Source organism: Aphidius gifuensis, linkage group LG1, assembly GCF_014905175.1.
Source record: "Aphidius gifuensis isolate YNYX2018 linkage group LG1, ASM1490517v1, whole genome shotgun sequence".
Classification (NCBI taxonomy): domain Eukaryota; kingdom Metazoa; phylum Arthropoda; class Insecta; order Hymenoptera; family Braconidae; genus Aphidius; species Aphidius gifuensis.
In genome coordinates this window covers 9,956,467-9,978,846 of record NC_057788.1, presented here as the reverse complement: position 1 = coordinate 9,978,846, position 22,380 = coordinate 9,956,467, and the positions used below count along the sequence as shown (strand labels likewise).

Below are 22,380 nucleotides of genomic sequence, written 5' to 3'. Positions count from 1 at the left end.
TTTTACCATCAAAATCAACCCCTAAAATCAGCTACAAATAAAATAATAATTTTTGCATTGTAAAAAATCTCCAATATCTATATATCAAAATAACTTTTATCAATATTGAAAAGTAGAAAAAATTTATTTATAAAAATGAGTAATGAAAATTTATAAATAATTTATTAATGATTATTTATTTAGCAATATTTATGACCCTTTTTTTTTTATTAATCATCATATAAAATATGAAAAAATAGTAGGGATAAAATTGTATGTACTTGTATATTTGCGGCGCATGAATTTTGTGTTGAGTAGGGCGAAGCACGTTAGGCCCGACCCGCGTATTTACACAAGTGGGGGATATTTGAAAAGCGCGCGCATATTTTTAGCCCTACCATCGGACATAACCACGGTAGGATGGAGAGGGGCGTCGCGACGACAGACCCCCAGAGCTGGTCCGTCCGTCGTCCGGCCGACTTGACGATCCGAAGTCGCGATTATTTAACTCGATATTTCATATGAATATTATTTTTTAAAAAAATTATTAATAAATAATATTTAATAATAATAACAACAATAAAAAAAAAAAAAATTTATTTTACTGTGCAGACACGTATTATCATCGTAAATAAAATTCAACAACGTATTTAAAATACAAGTAATTTTATTTTTTTATTTTTTAATTTCTTTATTTTATTTTTCAAATTATTTATATATATATATTTAAATAAAATTAATTTGTTAATATACGAAATAATAAACAAATATAAAAATCAAAGTAAATAAATATAAAAAAATTTACATTTGAAAATTTAAATATAAAAGTTTATGAATTATATTACTTGGATTAATAATAGCTATTGTTTAATAAAAATAATAACGTGTTTTTTTTTAATACACTAATGTGATTTGTGTTGCAATTTAATACCAGACAAGAGGAATTAATTTTTTTTTTCAAATTTTAAACACAACAATATAATACTTGGTACTAGTGACAGTTGTGACGTTTATATATTTTTGTTTACGAATATTATATATGCATTTGTGAGTACTTGGCATAAAGGTCAAACACTAATAAAACATTGGAGTAACAATGGTGACAACAACAACAATAATAAATTAAAATATAATTATCAATTAAAAACAAATTATTATTTTTATTTAATTTTTTTTTCATTTTTAATTTTATTAAAATGGGTATTGTGATTTTGATGATTCGTGTGCATCGACATGGTGCAACTTGACATTAATTATTATTTAAATAAATAATATCACGTGGATTAATAAGCAAAAAATATTTTTTGCACGCATGGAATTGCCAAAGGAGTGGAATCATCACGATGAGATGTTGCGAATTCGTGATTGTGTCTATTTACTATGTCATGAACGTATTAAGATAAACATAAAGTGTCACAACATTAATAATAAATAGTAACAACCAATTATCTATTAATATTTTCTATAAATAAATTTTAAAACTGTAAAATATTATTAGCAAAGTGAAATGCCTCGTGAAAAAATCAATGTGATTAAATTTCGCGAGCCAAAAAAACTTCGCTTAATTTTTTAATAAAAAAATTTTTAAATTATATATCAAGTGTATATGTGTATAAGTGTGTGATTAATTTTTTTTTTATTTATATTTTTTTTTTCTGTGTCTAATACATATAAAAAAAAAAAAACAAGAAAAATGCAAAAAAAAAATATTCTTTTGAAATAGAAAAAAATTTAGTTGTGTCAAGGGCACAATTTGTCCCGTCGGGGTATAAATAAATAAAAAAATAAAAAGAACGTGACGTGGTGTATTTAGGAGTAAAATAAATTGAGGGGTTATTGCACTTTGTTGATATATCAAAATAAAGGTATGTCGAGAAGAAAGCAGGCACGACCAAGCCGTGCGAATTTCGAGGAGGATCCGTTGCTTGGATCACGAAATAATCCATTGACAACAAATGATGATCAGCAACCATCAACACCACGTAAGTTTTAATAAAAACTTTTAAAAATGAATTTTTTTAAAAAAGCAAAATAAATTTTTTCAAACAATCATACCAACCTTCGCGCATTAAAAAAAAATAGACATCAATGTAAACTAGAAAAAAAAAATTTTCATAATTTTTATAAAATAAATATTTCGGTATACTTTAATAGGTATCCGGCGGCAGTGTACTTTTAAATTTTGTATATAAATTACTGTTTTTTTTACAAATCGTCATATTGATGTCGACACACACACACCCGAGTGTATCTATAAGTAGTCAAAGTCAGTGAAGCGTCATACACGTGGTCGCGTGGTTAATACCACTCATACAACTTCCCAATTTGTTATTATATAAATTAAATATAAAAATTATCAATATTGATTATTATATTTTATATATTATAAAAATTATTTTACGATAATAAACTGATTGGTTAATATATTTTTTTTCATTAATTTTATTCATCGATCAGGTTGAATTGAGTCGTATTCTGTTACCAAGTCACTCATCCTTTGAATGCTACTTCATCTATCAATTTATTTTATAAATTTTTATCTTATTTTTTTTCTTTTTCATTATAATAAAATATATATATAATTATAATTTTTATTTATTTTTATACTTAATTTTAAAACTTTGTTTTTTTTTTAAAAAAAAAAGTTTTTTAATTTCTTTTTTTTTTTCGCTCGTTTTTAATGACCAAAAATTTTTGTGTACATGTTATTTTATATATATATTTTTTTTTTCTTATTTTTAGTTTCTCGTATAATATGAATTAAGTGAATTTCTAATATATCGTAAATTACGAGGCTCGTATAATGTATCGCGATACGACGAAAACCTGACCGCATCATCATATCAGATGTCCCCGAATATAACCACCCGTTAATATCCACTATCGTATATGTCATAAAAAAAAATATTCAATTTTGTCTTTAAATTTTAATTCATAAATTTAATTTTTGTTTCTTTTTTTTTTTTTTTTTGCTATCTTTTTTATTTATTTCTATATTTTATTGATATTATTTTTTTTTTATTTTTAAATATTGTCTCGTTATTATTATTTTTTTTTTTTTATCTTAATTCAACTTTAATTTAAAAAAGTTTTTAAATATATATAAATTATACACATATATAATTTTTTTTTTAAATGTTTTATTGATGGGTCAGGTTGATAAATTATTTTTATTATTATACGAGTTGTGTGTGTGAAATGAATGACGATTGATTCAGACAATATAAAACATGTGTACATAAAAATACAAGTTACAAATATGACCTGAGAATTGAGGTGTTGAAAATAATAAAAAAAAATAAAAATAAGAGACAAGTATTAAAACTGTTATACTGTCACGAATTGAATCGTGATGCGAAATCGAAAAATTTCACACGACACACTCATGTGTGTGTCCAAGCCTTCAAAACGTTCATGGAATTTAAACTTGACAAATAATAATATATATAAAAAGCTAGACACATCAAACCAACATTTAACAATTCTTTCAATGAAAAAAAAAACTAAAAAAATAACCCACACTAATACAATTGACATCTATAATAATATATCAAACATATTTCTCAATAAAATTCAAAATTTATTAACCAAAAAAAAAATAAATATAAAGATATAAAAAAATTAGTATATATATAATTTCAATTTGTCCCCTTTGTTCTTGTGTTGTCAATATTTTTGGATACACCACAGGAAATGTGTGGGTGTCAAATCTGTACTAACGCGTTTTTTCATTTCGTTTTTCATCTTAAAGTTTTTGAAAATCCCTGAAACTTTATGCACCACTATCAACTATATATCAAGTCACAAAAAAAAGCTCTCTCTTTTTCTATCTCGAGAGGGATCCCTAAAAAAAATTTCGATATATAAAATAAAATTTATGTTCTTATATCCATTTGTCATCATTATTATATGAGAAAAATAAACTTGCTTTTATTTTTTATTTATTATAAATTGTATTGTTGATACTGGTATATAATAAAAATATATAAACAATATATATTTTTACATTATAATGATCCACAAATGATATGATGTGACCGTCGGTGCGAAGAAACGGGAGCAGGATCATCGACCTGATGCGAATATAATTAAAATTCTGGCAGCAATATAGTTTGATATATTTACGTGAGAGTCCCGCAAGCTATATGACAGACAATACACAAAAAAATTCAATTACAAATAAAATAAATAATTAAAAAAACAAAAAAAAAATCATATATAACGAAAATTAAAATTTTCAATACTCCGGTGGCTTATGTGCAATTATTAGTTAGTGTAATTTTTTTTTTTTCAAATAAAATGTAATATTGTTGAGTCACAACACTATGAAATTTTATCATAAACATATGTTCATCTGTGTGAGTGAGACGAACTAAGCAGGGCTGCCAACACTGCGCGTCGAATCTCCACAAAACATGATTTTGTTGGGTTCCAATGTAAATCGGGAAAAAAACAGCCACATCAAATTTTTCTATTAGAATTCTAATAACTCCGTGAATTTTAAAGATATCGTTTTCAAAATAGCGGTGATTTAAAGATCAAAATAAAAGGAAACTTTTAATTAGTCATTTAAATCGATCACGCTTACAGAAAAAAATATTTAATATTTAAAAAAAAAAGAAAAAAAGGTTTTTAACATTTTTGGCTCTGGCAACTTTAATAATTATTTGAGAAAAAATCGAAAATATACAAATTAAAGAGATTGAAAATACGCTTCTTTTGGTTCTAACACGAAGTGTCTCTGACAATTACTTAAGAAATGAGAGCGTTTTTTAATTTTCGGTAGACAAATCCAATACGTAGGTGACGCGAAGCGTCCCACCTACGTAAAATCAAGAGTAATCAACTTGAAAAGTCTGCACATTCGCGAATAAAAATTCATATAAAATGGTGAAGGGTTGCGATAGGAGGAAGAGGGCATGATTGAGAGGGAGGGAAGGAGGCTATATAATAATATGAGGCCATCATACAAAACCATCAGAAAGTTCATATATATGTTTAAATGTATTGTATATAATGATTCGCGTCTTGCGCTCATCATGCACCAATGATAATTGTTCGACCTTGGCTCTTCTTCGAAAGAATTTGCGCGTCTCTCTGAGAAGAATATATACACTGTTGTAATTGTTTGTATATGGTTTTTTTTTTTTTTTTTTTTTATATGCAAGTTCTTTAACAAACGGCATATATCGTTGTTTTGTCGGCAAAACACTGAGAACTCGTGTGACATAATGAAGGGACACACACGACAAACTGCCCCCCTCATCATTTTATTATTTTTTTTTTTTTAAATTTAATTAAAAAAAAGAACGTCATTTAGTCATTTTTAAATATGCATTAACGTGTTCAAGGTAGTCTAGGCTTTTTTATTAACTCAGAAAAAATAATAATTTATGATTTTTTTTTTTTGCTTATAATATTTAAAAATTGATGAATATTATTTTTGATAAAATTGTATAAATTATAAATATTTATTTATATTAATATATTGAATAAATAATGGTAAAATATAATATTGAAAATTAACAAGCATCAAACACGTTTATAAATATAATTCAACGTGAAATTGGCAACAAATTACTCGCGCGTTTTCATTTCATGTATTTTGTGCGGTATTATTTCATGATACATATATGTAGCAAAGAAATATATATATATACACTTTAAGTTAGCCAATTAGTGTGGTTCGTTTCAAACTTGCTTCCATACCATGAAGTTTTTAATGCAAAAAAATAAAATAATAATAATAAAGAACGATCCACAAAATTTCATGTTGTCTTTTGAGTTTCACAAGTCAGCATCATGCACTCACTTATCATCATTTTATTTATGTATTTATTTATATATAAATAAATATATACAACAACAAAATTATGTTTTTTATATCGCCCTTCACATCAACACACTTTGTTATATTTAATTTTGCTTTTTTTTTTTTTTTGTGTTATTGATGTTAACACAATTTTATCGGTGATGAATATAGTGAGATATTTGCGGTGAGCATCAAAAAAATTATTTATATGTATAGAGAAGAAAGGCATTCAGTATATGTATCTGCACATTACCCTGATGGCTTTTCTCTTCTTCATCAGTGTATAGCCTTTCACAATTTTTTGTCATTCTTGATTTTAAACCAGCAGAATGACACAGGGAACAAAAATATTTTAGATAATAAAAATTTAAAAACAAAATAAATAAATTTATACAAAAGACTTTTCAAATGTATATATAAAAATATAATAGACATTTTAATGTGTATGTGTGTGTTGAAAGGAAAAATACAAAATATAAAATTTTTTTTTTTTTTTTTTTGTATTTTTAAAATAAAATTTTTCATTTTAAAATATGCAATAAATTAAATATATATATTTTTTTATTTGTATTTTAAATTTATTTTCAAATTGACATAAAATCTTTAAACCAATGTCTTGAATATTCTATTTTTATAAATTTCTAATGTATCACTTATCGTTTATTTAGCCTGGTTTTAATATACCAAGGTAACTGTACTAGAAAAAAAAAAAAAAAAACATATTATGATTTATTTTAAAAATGAGAATCATTGATTTGTCATTAATTGTTTTTATTTAGATATTTAAAATACAAATAAAATACAAATTTTGTTATCAATGTTTCGATGAGAATGACAAGGTACTTGAACATTTTATGTACTCATTTATATATATATTTAGTAGACGATACACTTGGCCTTACAATTTGCACTCTCCAGCAGAGGCGGAGTCGAAGAGCAGGTGTCTCGTTTCACGGTCGATAACCCGACTAAAGTCAAGTGTGTCGTCGGAAGTTACCGATCTTGACGCTGATGACGCGCTTTTTACTCATTTGGCTACTTGTACACAAAACGGTTATTACACAGCTTTTTTTTTTTTCCATAAAAAACCATAAAACAAATCAAAAATTAAATCGAAATTTTTGAATTTTTAAAATGCGTTTAAAATGTAATTGTGTTTCAAAGTTTCATAGTCTTTTTAGCTTTATAATTATCTATATAAAATTAATAAATAAATTTTCTAAAAAATATATATAATTATATTTATCTTTTTTAATAAATTTAAAATGTATATAAGCATGTGTAAGTACAATACAAATACAAAAGCATGAAGGACACGCAGACGAGCCCAATTGGCACTCAGCCAAATGAAGATATTTTCAATGTCCGGAATTTAACAATTCTATATGTGTATTCAAGTCAAATATGTGTATATTCAATTTGTTGATATTCTTATTGGGAATATAAAAATATAAATGATTAAATTGCTTTTAATGTCCTTGTAGTTATCGAGGACATAAATAGGATTAAAATATTATTTTTAAAATGAAAAATAAAAAAATATATACATTTTAGATTGTGACGTGTGTATTTCTTGCCAATGAGATTAAGCCATATCAGTCAAAAAAAAAAATAACTGTGATGAGTAAAGTCTATCAACTATTAAATTATCAAAAAAAAAAAAACTTAAAACAATTTATTAAATTAAATAGAAGATAAAAAAAAAAAGCAATGGAGATTTTTATTTTTATTTTTTTAAATATATAAGCGAATGAAATAAGTGGTACTTTTGGATATATCCATATTAAGAAGGGGATGAAATAGCATTCTCTCGACAATTTAAATTGGCCAAGTGAGAGATTGGCTGGCATGATGGGTTTAAAATGTTCGTCCAAGCGATGACACATCAAAAGAGCCTCGTTTAAGGGGCTCATATTATTTGATGCGTGGGTGCGAAAAGGGTTATCAGACAACTAATACAAATATATTTTATATTAAACGTGTGGATTATAAAAGGCAAAATGAATGTCATGAAACAATATATATATATATATTGAGTTGAAGTACAAACAAAATACCTTGGGGGCGTATTTACTTAATAACCAGCCACGAATATCTAACTAAACGCACAAAATATTTAACATACATAACCCCAAAGGGCTTATTTACACTAAATCTATACTTTTTTATTTAATTTTTTTTGATGATATTGACTTTGCTCTGTCACCCAATATTTTGCAATATATAACTGTCAAAAATAAATTAAATTATTTTATTCAGATGACACGAATATTTATTGGAAATCAAGTGTGTTCCTAACCTCTTCTAAAAAGTTTATTGTTTTTATTTTATTCATGAATCTAAATAAAAATGCGGTAAAACACATGAAAATTATAAAATGGTTTATTTTTTAAAAATTAATAAACACGTTACATTTTTATTTTGATGTTTAAACAATAATGTTTTATTTAATTTTTTGTGTTGTTTTTTTGTTTTGTTTTGATTAAAATTACTGTAGTGTAGCAGGAAATTCTAGTCGATCCTGGTGGCCTCCCCACGCAACTTTTCAATTTCCAGTAGACTACAGTAAAATTTGTTTGATACTCTACAGCATTGTTTGCTGCGGATTTCTCTCCGTGTATGAATTAAAATTTACATGAAAAATGAAAATTCGTTTTTATTGATTGCAAATCAGTACTGTGACATGTGTACAGTTAATGAAAATAAATATACATAATAATGTGCCTTATGTACAAAAGTAAGTGGGGTGCTATTTTTTTAAAAAATATATAAATACATGAAGAAGAATAAATATAATAAAAAAATTGATGAGACCAAAACTGCGACAATGTATAAAAGGGGATTTATATAATGTTGCCAGTATTATATATATTTTTATTCACTTTTTTTTTTGTTATCCTGATTATTATTACATTTTTTTTTTAACCTTGTCACAATTCGATCTCGTTCCACTGCGTTATGATTCGATCTTTCGGTTGTCTATATGTGTGAGTTGATAAATATATGCTTATATTTATAAATGTATTTTTTAGATGTAATCGTGAGAGCTATTTAATAAGTATGTGTGTGTCAGAGGGAGAGAAAAATAAAAAAAAAAAAAAATAATATTGTCGGGTGGAGGGTGACAAAACGCGGGGCGGGTGTCCCGTTTTCCGGGTGACTTGGCTAAACGGGATCGCATTAGCACATAGTTTCCCTTCCATAGACGACTATGAGAGATTAGCATCTCGATATATATTTTTTTTTTTTTCATTTAGTTTTTTTATTTTTTATACTCACGTGCAGAAAACACACAAGCCGTATAGCAGTAGTAGCTTCTGTTGCTGGCACACGAGGGACTTTTGAGCCGCTTGTACTTTATATGTTTTAAAAAATTAAATTAAACCTTAAATGGAAAATATTTAATAAATAATTATGATTGGAATTGCAATGTAAACACTTTATACTCAATGTTTATTCATATTTTTTTAATTAAATAAATTTTTTTTCACCTGTAAATAATATTCCCTTTTTTTTTTGCAATTGACATATTTTATTTTCTTTTTTGTTTTAAAAATTCTATAGTGATTTATTTTATTATTCAAATTATTTCAAGTATTTCAAATATATCTTGAGATAAAGTTTGTCAAGTTGTTAAAATTGTCATCAAGATGCTTTAGAAAGGTGTTTATTTAATGATCATAAATTTTCTTGACTTTCCTGTAATTTTTTTCTATTTTTTTTTTGCTACTAATCGATAGTTTTGTGGAATTTTTGTTGCAACATGTTAACGAGCCAGTCGAGTAGTACTAGTATACCAGTAGATAGTTGTAAAATAAAAATGAATTATTTTGATTACACTAATCAACATGTCAATTGATAAATAATTAATCAAAAAAATTTAAATAATACTTTACAGTAAAAATTTAAGTTAAAATGTATGAATTTTCTATACATACACCCTCAAGACTTAATTATAGTTCATATATTATGAAAAATGAAAAAAATAAATAATTTACTCACACCGGATTTCAAATAAATTAGCATACTCGCATAAAGCTAATATCAGCTGATATACAAAACTGCATAATGACCAAGATTTTCATTAAAAAAAAAAAAAAGGGCCACTGATACACAAACAGTGATCTAGTTAAATGTAGAATAACAACAACAAAAAAAATCAAAGAATTGTATACGTTGAATCGCGGACATCCCGCAGTAAATAAACGTAATCTACAACTCATTTCCGGACACCTTTTATCCTTATCTTTCACGTTGAGTGAATACAAAATTTTACTAAAATTTACACTAAATATATAATTCATAAAAATAAATACAAAATAAACATAAAACAAAGAAAAATTTTAATTATAAAACTAGGCCCTTCGTTGAGTGATAGAGCAATGATATTTATATTATTTGTACATTTTGTCTTGACGTATTTCTTTTGACACATGTGAGTAAAATGTCACGTGGTTTTTGATACTAATAGTCTAGATAGATGTCTACTAGGTAATCCAGACGTTCACAAATGAAAACCTGATTTTTCTATTAACGCGTTAATAAAAAAGTCCACGTTCTTGTGTTTTTTATAAACGCACTAAAAAAAAAAGCTCAGTGGAGCTTTTTACAATAAATAAAATTTTTAATGCTACATTACACATAAAATTCAAGTTATGATTTTTCATATTTTTGGAGTTAAGACCTTGTATTAATAGCCAAAAAAAATATATTGTCACGTTAAACTGATAAAGAATAAAAATGCCGGATAAACGTGGCAAACCACTTTCACCCTTTTTCAGCGTCAGAAAGCCCATTGGAGGTTTCATCCCTCTGACGATTTTTTCGTTAGCATATCATATACATTTACATATATATAAGCATAAAATATACATACACACACATTCACATATATATCTTGATGTTGAGGCGGGTCTCTGAAAAAGGGTTATAGCTTGTTGTTCAAGTACCTTCAACCAATAACAATCCATCCTCAACACGACTCTTGCATATCACACACAATCACAATTCTTCTCAACCCCTTTATATCTCTATATTCACAAACATCTTTTTTTTTTTTTTTTTAAATGTGTGTTGTGCATGTATTTATAATATATAAATGAATTTACCTGCACATATTACAATGCAATATATATAGTACCAGTTGCCGCAGCCCACCAAACCACTTGGATCCCCGTTCATTTGTCCATCCAATAGCCAGACAGTTCAAAAAAAAAATTTTTTTTTTTCACTGTACCTATGCCGAAAGTATAACCCATGTAATATATACATAAACCGCCATTTCTCCACCTTTTTCTCCTCCTATATATATTTTCCTTTTATTTTTATTTGAATCAACCACAACCCTTGTTATAATTTCATCTCATATTACTTGATTATTATGAAAAAAAAAAAAAAACCACCCCCTCTTGTGTCCTCGAAATAATAATAAATATATATAAGAGAACCGCGAACGTGTTATTAATATCTGGTGACATTTTTTCACATGATTTTATATTTATTTTTATTATTATCCCTGATTTTTTTTTTTGAATATAAAAGGGGATCAAGGGGAGGACACAGTAGGCATATTGTTTGACACAGGAATGCTGCTGGTTTTTTTCGATTTTTATATAAGCCAAGTATAAAAAATAATATATAAAAAAATATAAAAAACATTTTATATATGTGTATGAAAATAAAGAAGGGGCGAGGTTACACGCGAAATTGACAGGATATGTCGTCGCGGTTATATTTTTTCTGATTCAAAAGTTGATGTTTATGGTATATATTTGTATGTAATGTATGTATGGATTGTTATTCCTGACTTGTGCGTATATCAGAAAATAAATATAAAAAATCCATAGGGAAAATATACATGTATATAAAAAATAATATAGCAAAAAAGATATAAAATTGAATAAAAAATATAAAATGGAACTATCGAAAATAGAAAAAATAATATTAAAAAAAAAAAAAGGGGAGTATGTGTTTACACACGGTTTTTCGCAAGACTGCACATTATTCTCCTAGAGGGCAACCATGATTTTTTATATTTTTTTTTTTCTAGCTTTACTACCAATAGATTATTTCTGCATGCTGTGTTTCATATATATATATTTAATCTATGAACCTGATATATATATTGGGAGCATCTCTCTTTCTCTAAATATACCTCATATTATCCCGGCTATTATTAGCTTCTTTTATTTATTTTTTTTTTTTTGTCATTTTAAAATGTAATACGTTTGTGACCTGAGGGGCCAAAGGGCACGAGGAGAAATAAAAAAGATGAACAAGAACACGGTGGGTTTGTTTTCTATTCGAATTTTTCGTGGCGGAAAATTTGTCCCGATGTCGCTAGTTTTTTTTGTATGCAATTGAAAATCTGCTCTCTTTCGGCTTTAGATATATATATTTATTTTTTATATTTATATGAAATAAATATAAAGACCACATAGTACAATGTGATGACAGGGTGGTCGCGAGTTATTCGCTTAAAAATATATACCCAAATGGTTATTTGACTGAAGTCCGGTTTGAAATATAAATATATAAGGGAGCAAGCTTGTTGCTTCGACGATGCTCACAGACATCTCTTTATATTATTTTTTGGTACATACTAAATACTGGATTACACGTGAGTTCTACTGTCAGACAATAACCAGGACAATACGACAAACCTGGGGACATATTTTTATGTATACTTGAAAAATTATCGTCATCCGGAGAAAGAGAAAGATAATGACTAGAAACAGAAAGAACATAATAATACTATAATAATATTTTATTATATTTTATTATTTTTTTTATTGTATTTGTCCTTCTTTCATATTTTTTTTTTTTTTTTTCATTATATTATTATTCCTTTGATTTATTTATTCAGTATTAAACGAATAATATTATATGCCTCGGGATATCAAATTTTATATACTTCCTTTTTTTTTAAATTAAAAAAAAAAAAATTCTTTAATATATTATTATATTATTTAAACGACCGTGGTGACAATATTATATTTTTTTTTTTGACATATTATTTATATTTTTTTCCTTTTATTTCGTCTTTATCTATCCTTGAAATTTATGACAGTATTTATATGTATAATGAGAATAAGTTGGTGAGATGAATTTGAAGTGATGTCGGGACATTGCTATTTTAGTTTGGCTGCATTTCGAGACATGAAAAAAAATTAAAAAAAAATTTTAAAATGTTAAAAAATATGTTTAAAAAAATTAAAACAAAGGAAGAGACATAAAGGAGAATAGATAGAGAAAGAATTGTTGGAAAAAGCAAGGGAATATAAAAAAAAAAAAAAAAAGAAAAATGAAAATGAGAAAAATGAAAAAGACGTAAAACAGACGGGCAGTTGGTTGGCCGGTGTGATGTACGCGCGACTAAAACGCCGCCGAAGCAAACTGATTTATCGAGGTATACACCACCCTCTCTTAGCCTCCCCCCCTCGCACTCCTCTTACCGCGTAAATTCCCCCCTGTTGAATGTTCTTCTTCACCATGTGTCTATGTCTCTTTTTTTTTTTTATTATTTTTTTGTCTCAATTCCTCCTCATTGCATTCACTCTCTTTACAAAGACTAAAATTTAGAGATTAAGAAAGAGAGAAAATGAAAAATTACATTTGGTTTGTTATATTCCACACTCAATTCTACTAAAGTAATTTAAAATTTTTCCTTTCATACAGATGACACTCAGTATGTTTTGTGACTTACTTATTATTATACAATTTTCATGTATATTCGCGTCTGGAGAATTAGACATAATATATAAAAAAAAAATAAAAAAATTTCATGATAAATTAGTTGTTATAGTTTTTGTGTTAGTTGGTGGAACAATGATAGCTTAACATCCCTTTAATATTACGCCTTGTACATTTACATTTTCATTTATATTTTTATTTTTTTTTTTTCGTTTATTATAATTATATATATATATTTTCTAACAACTGGTGACATACAACATATAAACGTCATTATATATTGTATGCCTTGGCTATATTCTTTGAATAATCACACTTTTATTCATCACTAGTATATCTGTGTCTGTCGTTTGTCTAATTCAAAAATAGATTTATATTTTATATATTTTAACATTTGGTATATCTTGATTTTCAGGTCATTCAATTGAAGTGTCGTAATTAATCATTCCTTTAAAGTTATAATTATTTAAAATTATTTTAAACTTTGGAGAAAATAAAATATTTAATTTTTTCATACTAATTAAAATTTTCATTAATTAGTTTTTTGTTTTTAGTTCAATAAAAATTATATATTTTAGTAATTTAAATTATTTTTTATCATCGAAAAAATTTATTTATTTAAATACCACGAATTAATGATAGATAAATTTTATTTTTAAAAATTTTTTTTTTAACTTCAAAGTTAATATTAATGTTACATTTCAAATTTAAATTTATCATAATATTTTAAGGTGTTTTTTTTTCTTTTTTACTTTGATATTTTGATATTATATATGTAGTTGAAATTTGTGGGTTTGGTGTACGTGATCGATTTGCTTGAACGACAATTCCAATATAGATATTTTTATATCAGATAGTCGCGTGGCAGTTGGATATGGAATTGAATCTCAAGAGAGTTAAAAAGAGATGGATAAAAAAAAAAAAAAACAAGCCAAGTGATCTTTGGGCAGCCAAAAAAATAAAATAAAAATTCTCAGTGATGTGGATATAGTCTCGGTTCGTGCGTTTTCTTATTTGGGGGATGAAAAGTGATAAAGATGCGGCCTCGAGGCAACACGAATTCACCCATATAAATTCACAGATATATATTTTTTTTATATGACATGTTTTGAAAATTCGCGGAAGTATATTACGATGAATAAAAAAAAAAAAAATGAAATATAAATTTCAACGCAAAGTCGTTGGTTTGTTTGTTGAGTAACGCGATAACTTGGAGCCACACTTACTGTGCCAAATACCATCACAGCTAGTAAAATCTCCCTTTTAAAAATTTTTTTTTTTTCTTCAATTTTCCTTCAAAGGCCTTCATTGATATTGTATAATATTAATGCCCCGGGTGATGGAGTTAGACACGCGCTCTCCAATTGTAAATATTCCGCAACACAAAATCTTAAGCACCGAAAAAAAAAATCAATGATATTATCTAGACTAAATAAAACCTCAAAAGTTTGTACAAAATAAAAATATATTTTTCATTTTTAACATTGTCAATTGTCATAAATAAAATTAATAAAAAAAATAAAAAAAAATATAAAAATTGGCAATATACAACAACTGCATTTATGCCTGAAAAGTGTTTAATGGTTTGGAAAATTATTACTACAATAATACTCCCTTTTTTCAGTATAATTCGCAAATATTATTTTCCCCCAAGTATATATATTTTTTTTTCTGATGAGGGACAATTTTTATTCTCATTTATTTTCATATAAAAATATGTTTTTTTGCTTCTATTATTTGATGATAAATAATAAAATTAAAGAGATGAACTATCTGTCATAATAACTCAAAATATAATAAGTATATAGTAAGTTAAAAAATTAAAAAATAAAAATCATAAAAATATAATATATATATCAAACAAAGTGTGTTATATATATGACTATGTTATTATTCTTTTTGACATATAATGCATGTGTGTTTATAACGAGTCAAGGGTGGTAAGATGTGACTTTCAAGGAATAAAAAAAAATTTTTTAGAATGAAATAAAAATAATAATGATAATAATAAAAATAGTGTTGTGTGCCCGTGATGAGTTACGACCGTTGGGCAAAGCGACCAAGCTGCAGCACTAAAATCCCGACTGATATATTATTACGTATTATTGCTACCGTTCGGTTATTTATACCCATATAACATAATGCCCCGCGAGATATCCGACGCAAAAGTCTACAGTCTGATACCTCTTCTTCTTCTTCTTCTTATACTCTATATATATGTAATTTTTTTTATTCTCTGCCCCACACAACATCCCATGAGACATTGATACCTTATAACAGTATTGGTCATAATTTTTATTTTGAAGCTTTATAAACCTTTGATTCAATCGCAATTACATATCAAAAAATAATAAAATATAAATAACTTTATTTTTATTGAAATATAAATATTTATAGATAATTTTTAAATAAATTTTTTAATTCTGTAAATTAATTAATACTCGGACAATTTTTATAGCTAAAATTGTTTTTTTTTTTGTGGAGAAACAAAAAAGCTCTACGAGGGAAAAAAGCTCCCCTTTATTTAGAAATAATATTTTTTATTATTTTAAGACAGTAATTTTCTTTTTTTATAAATAAAATATATACAATATAATTTAATATAATTTTATTCTACATTTTTATACATCTATAATAATAAAAATAAAGGAATAAAAATAACGAAATTCATTAAAAATTCAATCGCCTCTTCCACGCTCGTGTTATTTTATACTTAATATATTTTTTTTTTAAAAAAGTGCATATGGTGTATATAAAATGATAATGTTTTATGATATTATATTTTATAAATATATGTGTATTTGATACTTGACTGTTCACAAAGCGCACAATGCAAGTTATTTACAACAAACAAACAAACAAACAAACAAACAAACAACGGAATACGATATAGAGTCTTGTGGTAATAATTTCGTGGTAGAAAATATTTTCTAACGAGCATTATAAAAAAAAAAATAATATAATTTATATTATAGTTTATAATAAGCCATTGGAATTATTATTGCCTTTATACCTTTCACCAAACTCATTTATCCAAACGTTAATTAAAGTCACATACATGTTATTTTTCATATAACAAATATAAATATTTTATTGAGATTGTAGAAGCACGTGCCAAACTTTAAACCAACTACCAATTTACGTATTGAGTATAATAAATATATTATATATTTTATTTACATCGTTTGATGGCATATCAAAAGAACTGAGAGTTTATCAGTTTAATCGGTCTTTTGAAAACGACACATATATGTTTGTGCCGTCGGGCATTTAATTACTCGGTCGTGCAGATTATCGCGTGACACCTTTTTTTTTTTTACTTTTTTTATCATTTTTTCTTCTTCTTTTTTTATATATATCTTTATTTTTTTTTCCTTAAAAATGGATGAAAAAAAATTAAATAAAATTATGTTGATCACAGGTGTAACACGGAGTCTCTTGATGGGGGCAATGTGAAAGCTATTCCCTTGACAATTTACATAAGCATAACGAAATATTTATTTTACAACCCTACATTTAGTTCGATTAAAATCTTTTTGATTGTATATTAAAGAATGATTTAAAAAAATTATATTTTGTTGAGCTTTTTAAATTATTTTTATTTTAAATTAATGGATTTAAATTATTTCTTTTTTTTGACAATGTCAGGAAAATGTATTATTGGGTCAATCCTCCTGGTTGTTCTATAGATAGTTGAGTGTGTCGTGTGTGCTTTATTTTTTTTTTTTTTATTTTTCCCCTTGGGAGCACGCGTCGACCGTCAGATATATGCGTTAACGACAAATCGACCAAATATCTTCAAGCATTATTTCAGTCTTTTTCATTCATCTAATATATTTTATTTTATTTTTTTTTTTTTCCAAAAATATGTAAAAGTGCTTGCATTCATTTCCTACCAGTCAAGAAAAAAAAAAAAAAAAATATTACACACTCTTCGTTTATATTCTATAAATAAAATGCACATAGACTCATCAATTTTTTTTTTTTTTTTTCTACTCTGAATATATTTAAATATATAAAGAAATATTTCGCAGTAAAAAAAAAAAATATTATAATAGTATACAATATTATATAGTATACAAAAATAATTTCTTGACGACCCCATCAAATTTTTTTTTTTTATTTCTACATATTTTTGTGTAATAAATTTTTTTTATTTTTTCACTAAAATATATTTTTCTTAAATATTTCTAAAAATAACAAAAAAAAAAAAAAAAGTTAATACGTGATGGTATTCATTTACCCTCGAGGGTGTAGTGATATTGTTGAGAAAAAAAAAATAAATTCTTGTTGTTTTCAATACAGTAATATGACGAGATGAGAGGGGTTGAAAATAAATAAAAATAAAAAAAGGAGTAATAAGAGAAAAAAATAAGAAAAATAAAGATAAAGAAGAAAAAAGGGAAAAAAATTTGAAAAAGAAAAATAATAATATATTAAAAAAAGGGAAAAAGCCAAGGACAAAATGACGTGGTTGTATTTATTTATGGTTGTTGGTGTTGGTTGAAATGTCGAAGGGTAGATGAAGGGCGAAAAACAGGCACGCGCCACCTATTTGCCTTGATGCCACTTGGTTTTCATTCTCACTTTTCCAAACTTTACTTTCTCCCCCAATATATTATCCTCTTTTTACCAAAAAGCATCAGTTTACAATTCATAATATACATCCAAGTCTTTTTTTTTTTTTTTTACTTTATTCACCTCATTTTCATTTTTAACCATCTTCTTTTTATCATTTGAATATACACATTTTAATAATATAAATTTAAAATAAATTTATTATTTTTATTTATTTAAATAACGTGCGTATTTTATATTTCATTTATATTACTTTTATCCTCAATTTCAACTGAATTAAATCAACAACAATTGACTGATGAATTTAACGATCAAAGTCATTGTCACGGTTTCAATTTAAAGAGGAAGTTGAAGAGATGAAAAGTGGTCAAAAGAGAAAAGAGTGTAGGCGGCTGCATTGGTTTTTACTTTAACTGGAATATATATATGTGTTTGGTCAGTTAAGAGAACGGACCAGCTGTTCACTATATAGCTTTTTTTCCAATTCAACAGCTGACCATTGCCACTGAAAAACTTATCCTTGGTCCAGTAATTTTTTTTATTATTTTTTCGGGGTATATAGAGACATAAATGGTATTGTGTTTGACAAAATAATATATTGTTAGTTACCTATAGAAGCCATTAATATTAAGGACACGCGTACACTGTCCACCTACACGAACCAATTGACATATACTTTGACAATTCACTCTTATTATTTATCACGCTTTTATATATTTATGTCTATTGTTGTAATTCTGCAATAATGATTTTTATAAAATTTACCAATTTCATTATTATTATTATACATCCCTCTTATTTTATATATATCCCTCAATTTTACAATATACTTTTTATGAATCACATTGTTGCGTGAAAATTGAATTACCATTGAAGTATTTTTATATTTTCAATTCTTTGATGGTATAACAATGATACAATCAACACCTATGTAATTAACCATTTAACTATTTTTGAATTAATTTTTATTTATTTTATTTATATCTTTATAAATTTTATAAATTTTTTTTATATATATAAAAATCATGTATACTTTATATTTATATTCAAGTTTGTGTTAAACATTAAAAACCTCTTACCCTTTTGGGTTTAAATTCGTGTATAGTCGTATCGCTTGACCAAGTTTTCACTCGTAACGATCATGATTTTACGTTAAGGACAGATAAGAAATCCCTCGGGTATGATTCGCAATATAGTTCGTACTACATGTACCTATATGTTACGATGGTATTTCAAGTCGTTTCCGAGGTTGCCATACAAGCCGGTTCAACTTTTTTTTTTTTTTTTTTGCTTTTTCAATATATGGTTTTTTATTTAATACTATATATTTTTTTTTTTTTTATTTAAACTCTCTTGGTCCTGCTTCACAAGTGTCTTCAAGTTCTTGTGTCAGAATCGATCGACCTTATATTTATTAATTTACAAATAAATAAGTATTTCGATGGGGCTCCGATGTTGTCCAGTGAACCCGATAAGATAATACTACAATCTTTTGCGATATTTTTTTTTTTATAAATAAACTATATTTTACGCACTTTTATTTAATTTTTTTTTTTGCAATACTTGTTTCTTTATATATAATTTTTTTTCTTATATTTTTTGTCATTTTGTGCTTTTATTTTTATCTTCAAAGAAAAATACATACATGTTTTTTAAAAAAAATTATTTAAACATCAAAAGAATTGTTAAAATAATGTAAAATTTTTAACATTTTAAAATTGATGTTTATATACATGTTTAATATGGATAAAAAGATTTAAATACTATTTCGGCAAAATAAGATAAATAAGTAGAAGACGACAACAAGATTCAAGAGTATAGAAAAAAAAAAAAAAATAAAATGAAAATACAGTCCAGGGGTTTTGTAAATTATGACTTCCGACCCATTTAAAACTATTGTCAATTTAAAATGAATTTTTAAAGGCCACCTATGGTAAATTGTTTCAAAACTTTATGTTTGAACCGTAACGAAAATTTATAAAGAGAATAAAAATTTTAAGAAATAATGAAAAGAAAAATATAACAAGTATCATGCAGAGTGGTCATCACCACAGGTACAAGTCAAATCTACTGTCAAAAAAAATAAATGTCCAGTGCTTTTTTTTTTTCATGGAAAACAGACTGTTGAGGTATAGATTTTTCATATTTATTATTTTCTTGCAACTTTAGATAAACGTGAATATGCATGTCTATGAAATATTTGAAAATTTTTAAATCTTTTCAGATGAATATTTGAAAAAAAAAAAAAAACTGTTAACAACCCGCTGACTTAATGACACTAATGTATTACCAAATTCACAAATCATTTTACTGAGAAAGAAAGCTTCCAATTGTCATTATTATTATTAGTGTTAATATTTTTTTGTATAAAAAAAACACGTGTTTTTCTTTGACCGATTAAATTGCGTAATATTGCATGATAAAAAAACAAGAATGAGACAAGTTAAAAAAATAAAAAAAAAAAAAGGTCAAAAAGAACAACCTGTGCGACCTTGGCCGTCGGAAATTGACTGGACCCCCAGTAAATCACCTCATACAATAATTCCTAGAAGAAGAGTCAAAACGCAAATGATTGAGAGCAAAAAAAAAAAAAAAAAGCGTGACGAAAAATTTTCAAGAAAAAAAAGTGTGAAAAATAAATCTAAGAAATTTAAATTTTTTTTTATTTTTTATTTTTCTTTCACAAAGCGATACTAATTTTTTTCCTTTTTTAAAAGACATGTTAATTTTTTTTTTTTTTTTTCCTCTTTCTCTTGGAAAAAAACCAAAAAAAATTTAAATTTTATTTGAATTTCTTAGATTTATTTAAATTTTCATTTGATTTTTCTAACATGATTTTTCTTATCACAAATGTTAATGAGTAATTTGTTATAATTGTACAAAAATATTAATGATTTTTTTTTATGATAAAGTGGGTGTTACAATAGGTATAATAATAATTAATAAAGTCGTCGGTGAATGGTTCAATTTGACTCCGCCTTTTCTACTCCCCCTGATTTATGAATTGAAACACGCCCCTCCTGTCATAATTTAAGGTATATAATAATAAAAAAAAAAGTCTAATTTTCATTTGGTATTTTTTTTATTACTCCTTCTCTTATATATTATATATATATCTATTTATCTGTGTATGAATTTATATAGATATTATTATTTTATTTGTGATATTGTATTGAATTCGAGCAACGTAGGAGTCGCGAGTTGTTGCAAAATTCCTTGGTGGGGGATATTAAATTCTGCGCTGTACAATTTACAATACAGGCAAATAGCGACTATAAAAAAAATTCAAAATAGTGGGGATAAATATACTTATATATACAAAAAGAGAGAGAGTTACCTTTGTCGTGCTCTCTGCCTCCCTGCTGGTGCCGCTGGTGCTGCTGGTGCTTATTGCTCTTGCGGAGTCAAGTCAGTTGCCTCCTGTCTCTTCTCGATGTTACATCTACATCACTAATAGAATTTTTTTTTTTTTTTTTTTTTTTCTAAAATCATTATTATTGTAAATAATATTGATATTATTATAGTACTATGAAATAGTTATTATTATTGAATTTTAAATCATTACTATCACTGGATTACGTACTTGTGTTGTGATTACTTTCAAATTATATCATTAAATTAATTTACTATTTTTTTTTATCATTAAATTATTTCATAGAAATAATTAAAAAGTGAAAGTACTTGTAGTTTATAAAAAAAAAAAAAAAATTTATATATTGTACTACAAAAATATACTAGTGGTGATAAAAATTAATAATAAATTTTTGCCGTCGGATTTATAAACTTTGATGCAATTTTTTTTGTTCGAATTAATATATTATTTTATTTTTATAAAAAAGATTTTATTGAATATTATACTGTGGTAAAATGTCTTCAAAGACTGATATTAATCATAACATGAGTTTAATGAAATGGAGTATTACAAAACGATTAGAAGGTCTAACTAAAAAACAATTAAAACGTACATATGATGTATTTTTACGTAATTCCGGTACGAAATAATTTAATTATTTATTAAATTTAAAAAATTTTTTTTCTTTAAATTAAGATTAATACATTGATTTTATATTTATTTATACGAGAACCATTGAGTGTGCTTTGCCCGCCTGTTTCATCAAACAAATAATTCGTGCCAAATAGTTTTTTATTTATTTTTTTTGATTATAATCATTATTAATAAAATAATTTAAAAATATCAACAATAGATCTACATGAATAACAAATAATTTTAAAAGATAAAGATTTAAATTTGAAGCAAAAGACATTTTTCCAACATTTATTTTTGTTTCATTTGCAATATTTTTTAAATAATCAATTAA

At 25.6% G+C, this 22,380-nt stretch overlaps 1 protein-coding gene across 4 annotated transcripts in view; it reads left to right on the top strand.

The window, feature by feature from the left end:
- Nucleotides 1-441: 441 nt before the first annotated feature.
- Nucleotides 442-22,380, top strand: part of LOC122847750 (homeotic protein spalt-major-like) — a 31,100-nt gene continuing 9,161 nt past the window's right edge. Inside the window, exon 1 of one of the 4 annotated variants that reach the window (XM_044145602.1) lies at nt 442-1,961. In XM_044145602.1, the coding sequence (XP_044001537.1) occupies nt 1,847-1,961 (115 nt within the window). In that variant the 5' untranslated portion in view covers nt 442-1,846. Of the gene's footprint in view, nt 1,962-21,474; nt 22,053-22,380 lie in introns of those variants that run through there. The other 3 variants (XM_044145601.1, XR_006373404.1, XM_044145603.1) reach the window with 3 other exon arrangements.